The 8,586-nt window shown below is 41.4% G+C and overlaps 1 protein-coding gene across 1 annotated transcript in view; it reads right to left on the bottom strand.

Annotated features, from left to right (window-relative positions):
• Window positions 1–3: 3 nt before the first annotated feature.
• CASR (calcium-sensing receptor) overlaps window positions 4–8,586 on the bottom strand; it is a gene marked incomplete at its 3' end in the record, with an annotated part of 35,942 nt that continues 27,359 nt past the window's right edge. The window contains exons 5-6 of the mRNA XM_008591142.1: window positions 2,855–2,978; window positions 4–1,171 (exon numbers count right to left, since the gene is read on the bottom strand). Coding sequence (XP_008589364.1) covers window positions 4–1,171; window positions 2,855–2,978 — 1,292 coding nt within the window. The remainder of the gene's footprint in view (window positions 1,172–2,854; window positions 2,979–8,586) is intronic.

Here is an 8,586-nt window from a genome sequence, read left to right as displayed (position 1 = left end):
TGCTGCTGCTGCTGCGATTGCTGCTGCTGCTGCTGCTGCTGCTGCTGCTGCGATTGCTGCTGCTGCTGCTGTTGCTGCTCTTGTTGGGTCAGGGCCAGCGGCTGCTGCTGCTTCTGCCTCTCGGGCTGCGGGAATGGGTCTTCGCTGTTGCTCTTGCTGCTGATGGAGGAGGAGGGGGTGGAACCCGTGGAGCCCCCGAGGCTGCTGGACCGCTTGCGGGAGACATTGCTGCGGCGCAGCGTGGCCCGGGCTGCCACCTTGAAAGCGTGAGCGGCGGTGCTGCACCGCACCTCCTCGATGGTGTTGCGGGATGGCTTGAAGAGGATGATGTAGACCTTGTTGAAGAAGATGCAGGCCAGCAAGCCAAAGCTGGCCGCCAGGATGGCGATCACCTCCACAGCAGAGACGAACTTGCCATAGGTGCTGGCGTAGGCTGGAATGAAGGAGATCCAGACGATGAAGAAGATGAGCATGCTGAAGGTGATGAACTTGGCTTCGTTGAAGTTCTCCGGCAGCTTCCGGGACTTGAAGGCGAAGAAGAAGCAGATGGCAGCCAGCAGGCAGGTGTAGCCGATCAGGAAGCCCAGTGCCATGAGCGAGCCCTCGTGGCACGTGATGAAGATGATCTCATCCTCCAGCTCGTGGTTGCGGTAGCTGGAAGGGGGCGCGGTGTAGATCCAGATAACACAGATGACGATCTGCATGAAGGTGCAGAGGAAAACCAGCAGGAACTGCAGGTTGAGCCCCCACCACTTGCGGTGGAAACTGGTGGGGATCTTGGCCTCAAACACCAGGAGGACACGGTTTGTTTTCACAAGGATGCAGGAGATGCAGAGCACGAAGCTGATGCCAAAGGCTGGCTGGCGCAGGCGGCATGTCCAGTCCTGTGGCTCCCCGATGAAGAACAGGGAGCTGGAGAAGCAGCAGAGCAGGGAGAAGAGCAGGAGGTAGGAGAGCTCTCTGTTGGTGGCCTTGACGATGGGCGTGTTGCGGAACTTGATGAAAACACCCAGCACGAAGGCTGTCAGGAAAATGCCCAGCACAGCAAAGAGGGTGAGTGCGATCCCAAAGGGCTCCGTCCATGACAGAAACTCAATCTCCTTGGCAATGCACGAAGTGTGGTTCTCATTGGACCAGAAGTCATCTGGACACTTGTCACAGGCACTTGCATCTGAAAAATGTCCCAGTAAAGAGTTACTGTGAGGCATAGGCTAAAATTTGTGAGTATGCTTGTGGCGGTGAGGGTACATAGGTTATTGGATATGGTCACTATATTCTCTTTATTGATGATATCACTGTGATATTTACACTATCAAAAACTATATTGAACCCTGACATGTTTAATAACATATTTAGTTAATTTCATGCACCTTTGATGGTTCTATTGTTTGCTTTTCCTTTGCACAGGGGTGAGGGGCCCTTGTTTCCTTTAACACTACCTGCTGACAGTTTGTGGCAGAGAATGATCAACCTTGCTGGAGAGGTGGCTGCCCTGCACACCAGAGGTCTAGCACAATCCATCAACTCTTCAGAGTGATTCAAGCTCAGCCTGATTTATTTATGTATTTATTTAATAAATTTTATTGTGTATATTTGAGATTTGTAACACAATGTTATGGAATACATACAGATAGTAAAATGGTTACTATAGTGAAGCAGATTAACATATCTATCATCTCACAGAGCCTGATTTATTTTGGATATATGGATGGGCTCTGTAGACATGCTACAGCTTTGAGATTTGTAACACAATGTTATGGAATACATACAGATAGTAAAATGGTTACTATAGTGAAGCAGATTAACATATCCATCATCTCACAGAGCCTGATTTATTTTGGATATATGGATGGGCTCTGTAGACATGCTACAGCAGACTTCCTTCTAGAGCAATGAGGAATATCCTATGCATATGACCTGTGCTTTCCTCACTCCACATCTGTGGCTTTCCAAGAAAGGAGACTGAAGACTCATTCAATCAATGAATCTTTACAAAGTCTCTGCTATGTCCCAGGCAGTGTTCAGTTCTGGGCAGTAAAAGGAGCATGGATTTTGTGGTCAGAGAGCTGGATGGTATCCTGGCAATGCCATTTGCTAGCTGTGTGACTTTGGTCAGGCTCCTTAACCTCTCTGAGCCTCAGTTTCCTCATTTGTAAAGTGGAAGCAATAATAACCCCATTATTGTGGAGAGGATGAAATGAAATAATAACAATAGTAACCAATATAGTTAATATTTATAGAATGCTTCCAATATGCCAAAGTTTAACAAACATTTATCTAGAACTTACCTGTGCTTTACCAATATTAATTCACTTAATTCTCAGAATGCTGTAAGTTTAATTATTATTCCCACTTTATAAGAACCTGAGGCATAGGAAAAACACAAGTAAGACAGCAAATATGAGGGGTCTTCGAAAAGTTCATGGAAAGATTTTTTTAAAAAAATTTTTATTTTTCCATGAACTTTTTGAAGTACCCTTGTATAGTGCCAGGTACCCAGCAGGAAATTTATCAAGGGCTATTAACTCTGGAGCCCAAAGCAGCCAGAGTTTTGTCTGCTCAGGGCCCCTGAGCTCTAAGAAAAGGAAAACAATATTGGACAGCATTACCAAAGTAAGAGAAAGACGTGTGAAGGTGTGTTTGTAAGGTTTTACGGTATTAAGATGACATCTAGCGTTCCTTTTCTATCCCCCCTCGGTGCTCAGTGTGATGTGATGCTCAGACATACTCTTGTTAAATGAGAAACTCTGCTGAGCACCAGCTCAGCCCAGCCCTTTCCCATGGGCTTCCCTGGCTTCAGGCCCCTGAAGTGGACTGAGTCCTGCACAGTGTCCACGAGGGGCTCTTCCTTTACCTGTCTCATCGCTGTACTCCCCATCAGGACATGCCACACACTCAAAGCAGCAGGTGGGCTCCCCCTCGATGATCCCTTTCCTCGTCCCTGCCAGGCAGTCTCGGCTGCAGTTGGAGAAGGGCACCTGGAGGACAGAGAGCACAAAAGTGAGTGGCTGCAGCTGTGGGGTTAGGGGTCAATCCTACAGCTCCTTTGACACATGCAATGGGGGAGGGCGGGTTGGGCACAAGGACCAGTGTGGCAGACTCTGGGCCTATCCCAAGAAGAGGGAGATCTAAAGGTCCTTAGTCCTGTTATCTGTGAAAGGGAGAGATGCCTATGAGTGAGTGTGTACACACACACGTATGCACACACATCCATGGGATTCTCTGATGATTAATTGTTGGTACTCTACACATTGACGAAAATTCTACTTAAATAATCCCCTCTCTCACCCGCTCCAGTTCCCAGAATGAGACACCTGTTTATTCTCATGGATTTAAAAGCTTGAGACAAACTAAAAGATACAGGACACGGACCCCCACACAGAAGTAAAATCACAAGGGGAGGTATTGAGACAAGGGGAAATTTGTTTGAAAATGAGACTGAACTTTGCAGTGAGTTGCAATTCCTGCACTTTTATTTTAGGCTTTACAGAGTGATTTCTGAGACCCTTGCCTCGGTGAGGCAGTCAGGACAGCATAGAAGGATCAAAAGTGAGCAGATCAGTGAGCTGTATCGGGTGACTACTGACCCAAAGGAAGCTGCAGCAGCTGCATTAATTTCAGGTAACATAGATGTGGTTTATTTATTTTCTAAATGGACTTCAGGTACACAGAATTTGATTAATCCTAATCCTTTGCTTCTTTCCGTCATTACTGCTTCATGTCTGAATCACTTTTAGCCAGTCATTTCTATTGTCTACCACCCAAAGCAAAAGCCAGAACTGGGACAATAACCTACATCTAACTATATGCTTCCTTCAGCCCCTCCCTCCTGCCCCCACCACATATTCATACCGGAGATGAATATCATCCTGTGTTCATCACAGGCAAGGGGTACTAAAATTTAAGGAAGAGATCAATCTAATTGTATACTAACTCTACCGGAGAAGAGAGAGAAAAGGAAAAAAAAAAAAAGGAATTCTCTAACTCATGCTTGTAGAAGGACAATATAACTCTGATACCTAAACCAGACAAGAACAGTATGAAAAATAAAAAAAAAGTTACAGGCACATCTCACTCATTAATTATTTTAGGTTTTCTTCAGAAACAAACTCTGAATCAAAGATTTGTGTGCAAGTGATTTGGAAATAAAGTTCTCACACAGAAACATGTAAGAATGGAGGATGTAGGACTTAGAAGGAAAGCGGGACAAGCAGGGCCTTGATCTCCAGGAAAGATCCCCAGAGGGTAGCTTCCTCCTGATCCCACAGGGGAGCTCTGCACTGAAGTTCTACCTCAGACTTGTCCTGACCTGAGGAAAGGGGCTAGGACTTTATATTTCCCCACCACTCATCAGTTAAGGATCATCTCAGGGGAATGTAAATTCCTAGGCTCCTCTGCCTCTCTGAGTCTGTGGGCAAAGTGGGTTCCATTAGCCTGCAGCCAGTCTTCTGAGAAAGAGCAGCACTTTCTGGTTATTGGAAGCAAAAATATCCAGTAGCCCTGGAGATATATACAAAGTGTAAGGAATCTAAGAGGATCTGGGAAGAGCACCACTATTTTCTACTACTTGAAAACAGATGAAAAATACTAAACAACTAGCAAACAAACTGAAAGGGCATAAGAAAGGAAATACACCATGATCATGTTAGGTTTATGTCAGGAATGAAAACAGCAAGAAAATCTATAAGTATCATTCACTGCATTAACAAATTAATGGAGATAATCATATGATCATCAATAGATGAAGAAAAAGCATTTGATGAAATTCAACAGAACTAGTGATAAAAATGTAGTGAAAAAGGAGTAGGAAGAAATATCTTTAACTTGAAAGGGGCAACTTAAAAAAAAACTTACAGTAAACATCATTCTATATGAGAAAATATTAAAAGCATTTTCTTTAAAACAAGTATGCCCACTATCACCACTACTATTTAATACTGCACTGGAGGTCTTAGCTAGTGGAATAAGACAAGAAAAACAAGGGCATATATATATATTGGAAAGTACTAAATAAAATAGTTATTATTTGCAGATGATATGATTGCCCATACAGAAAACCAAAAAGAATAGCTAAATTGTTAGAAATAATTGGAAAGCAGCTCCAAGCTAAAACACCACAGACCACCACTGTTCCTACCAGAGTTTGATTAGTTTTTCTTAAAAAAATACTTCACCTTTTGTTTTATGCTTATGGTTGATTTCCGAGTCCTGAAATGGTTGTTTTTGACAGAATGTCCAATTTTATTGAGGCACCATTCCAGAAGGCCTGCTTCCAGTTCATTCTTTGATCATGCTAGAAAACTGAGTACTTACTGTAGAAATTTATTAGTTATATATACTACCTAGCAGTATATATGATTCAGAGACTGTGAACTATGCATAAAACAAATGTACTTCACAGGCCTGGTTTTCCAAAGCCTTGCAGTTTCAAATATTGACCTTGCAAAGGACAGGAAATTTTCCCCAGGCTATACAGTCTCTGTTGTAAGATAAAAAGTTGTAACACAGCAAGGTTGCTGGCTCAAAGACAGACAGGTTACTGATTGATATGTAAAGATACTGGGAAATTGCTGTAAGAAGAGGATGTTTGCTAAAATCAAGCTTTTGTTAGTGGATTGACTTAATTGCATTACAGAATGTCACCTTGCTTGTCTTACTGAATGTTACCAGCTTCTGTTGTTAAACTTGTTAAATTATACTTAGCAAAAACCCCACCTATGTTCTCTTCCTGTAACTTCCTGGTCTGGAGAATAAATGCAGGAAGGGAACCCCAATTCATGGTTAATTTCCCAAATGGAAGGAATGCCTCACTCTTGAGCATTCTGGGAGATTAACCCCTTTTTGGGGCTTCTCACTGCTCAGAAGAGATGGGCTTTGAGTAATCTTTGGAGGTTCCATCATCCAGGAGAAAAGGGGTGACAAATCCATGAGAGGCAAAGCAGCAAGAGACAACAAACATATCATAGAATGAAGACTACCTTGCAAAAACATGTTTCTTAAAGGTAGATAACAAGTCTCACTCATCTTTGTAACCCCAGTTACAAAGCCTTGACTAATGCTTGATAAATAGTAGGGCTCATGCTATTTCCAAAATGTCTCTTTAATAAGTTTTCCCTCTACCTACCTACTCTAAAAGACATCTTACAGTCATCCAGGAGAAAAGGGGTGACAAATCCATGAGAGGCAAAGCAGCAAGAGACAACAAACATATCATAGAATGAAGACTACCTTGCAAAAACATATGTTTCTTAAAGGTAGATAACAAGTCTCACTCATCTTTGTAACCCCAGTTACAAAGCCTTGATTAATGCTTGATAAATAGTAGGGCTCATGCTATTTCCAAAATGTCTCTTTAATAAGTTTTCCCTCTACCTACCTACTCTAAAAGACATCTTACAAAGATAAAAGCATGGAAAGCAATAGAATAATTGTCATTGCTTTTATCAGAAAAGAAATAACTGGCTTGACAAAGTAGTTTTTAAAAACTTGAACAGAAGATGATCAACACTATCTTCTAATGAAAAAGGAATAGAAATGGCAGTATTGGACCTGATGATTGCTAAGACTCTCATGACCCTGGTTAGGAAAAAAAGAAAGGAAAGAGTGAAGGACAATTAACATTAGCACCTTCAACTATGGTGACAAGTCATTCTCAGAGATGTTCTCTCAATCCTTCTTGAGTTACCAACCCATTTGATCATGGAATGCAAGCAATGGGCCCTGTTTCCCAAATCCACACTTGGAATTATTCTAAATATTCCTTATTAAAGGATGATGGTTGCCATATCCTTTATCAAGGTAAGGTAAAGTAAGGTTCCCTTCTATTCCTAAATTTATGAAGGTTTTTTTTTTTTTTAAATCTGAAAGGGTATTGAATGTTACCAAATACTTTCTCTGTATCTATTGACATTGTAGTAGAACTTTTATCTTTTATTTTGTTAATGTGATAAGCTACATTTATGAACTTTCTAATGTTCAGCTATCATTACATAAATAAAGTAAATTCACTGCTTACTCTACTAGGTCATGATGAATTATATATTTTATACATCGCTGGTCTAGGTTTGCTGGTATTTTATTCAGGATTTGAGCTGTAATTTTATAAACAACGCTGGCCTTTACTGATCTTTGCTTATACTGTTCTTGTCTGTTTTGGGTATTAAGATTATTTTAGCCTCATAAAATAAGTTTAATAGCCTTCCTTCTTGGTTTCTGTTAGGCTATGAGCACCAAAAATCTCAAAATAACAAGTTTCAACAATATTAAAATATATTTTTCTCTTCTATAAATGTGTAGGGATGTGGTCCAGAGTGATATGGCACTCCATGGTTCTAGAGACCTAGACTCTTTCCACCTCATTGTTCTGACGTGTTTGGTTTTTGCCTCATAGTCCTTGGTGGTGGTATCTGGTTTCCAGGAGGCAAGATAAAATAAGGGTAGAAGAACAGAGCAAAGGGTTCTTGCAAGCTTTCTTAAAGAAAGTTCCCAGAAGCCATCACACAACACTGCCATTTATATCTGATTCTTCAGGCTTTAGTCGCAAGGCCACACTTAGTGGAAAAGAAGGCTGGTAAATGTCATCTTTATCATGTGTCTAGCTAAAATAGAGGCCTATTTTTAAAGAAAAAGGGGAGTATAAATTTTGGGGGCCTTTCTCAGTCTCTGCCATAACTCTTTTCTCTTCTTTATGATGGCTAAGTAACAGACTCAGGGTCACACAATGACTCAGCTGGAGAGCTGAGATTCACAAATCCACATCAGTCTTCAAAGTCTGCACTTTTCACTGTACCGCACCCCGCTTTATGCTAGTCAAGGATTAGAAGAATGTTGCGCTCTGAGTCCTCTTACTGCATCCTTCAGCATCCATCGGCTAAAGAGGAATCCTTGTACCACAGGAGTGGCCTGAGGCAGTCACCAGAAAGATCGGTTTTGCAAAAAGCTGTCAAGTATCTCCAAGTCTCCCCAACAGCCTTCTTAAAGATATCTGTCCAATTTTGGCCAAGGAAGCTCTTCTGGATTCCAAGCCCCTAGTTAAGATGTCTCTTTCCTTCTATTTGTTGCAGCGAAACATGCAAAAAATTATTGACAGTATCCTGTAAAAGGTGGAACACTGAGGTTGGAATTGGGGCACCCAGAGTCTAGTCTCAACTTTTCTATTGACCATCTGTCTGCCCGGGAGGTCACCTTTGCCTCCCCAATCCTCAGTGTCATCAACTTCAAATTGGAGGGTTGGATACAAGGATCTTTAAGGACCCATCTAGCTCTAAAGTGCTGTATTAGTAAGTAAATTGAAAATATTAAGATATAATGTTGTATTAATAAAACTTTGCATTTATATAGTATAATTCAATTTGTAATATGCTTTTACATCTTTGATCTCATTTGATATCAGTAATAACTTTGTGATATCATTTGATATCAATAACAACTTTTTTTGGAGGGAAGTTATTAATATATAATTTACAGATAAATATAGACTGTCTGGTTTCTCAGTTGGTTAGAGCACAGCCTTGTAACACCAAGGTCAATGGTTCAGTTCCCTGTACTGGCAAGCCACCAAAAAAATCTCTATCTATCTATCTATCT

Source organism: Galeopterus variegatus, unplaced genomic scaffold, assembly GCF_000696425.1.
Source record: "Galeopterus variegatus unplaced genomic scaffold, G_variegatus-3.0.2 Scaffold6692, whole genome shotgun sequence".
NCBI classification, from domain to species: Eukaryota; Metazoa; Chordata; class Mammalia; order Dermoptera; family Cynocephalidae; genus Galeopterus; species Galeopterus variegatus.
Note: the sequence above shows the minus strand (reverse complement) of the source record. Positions and strands in the feature narration are given on the sequence as shown.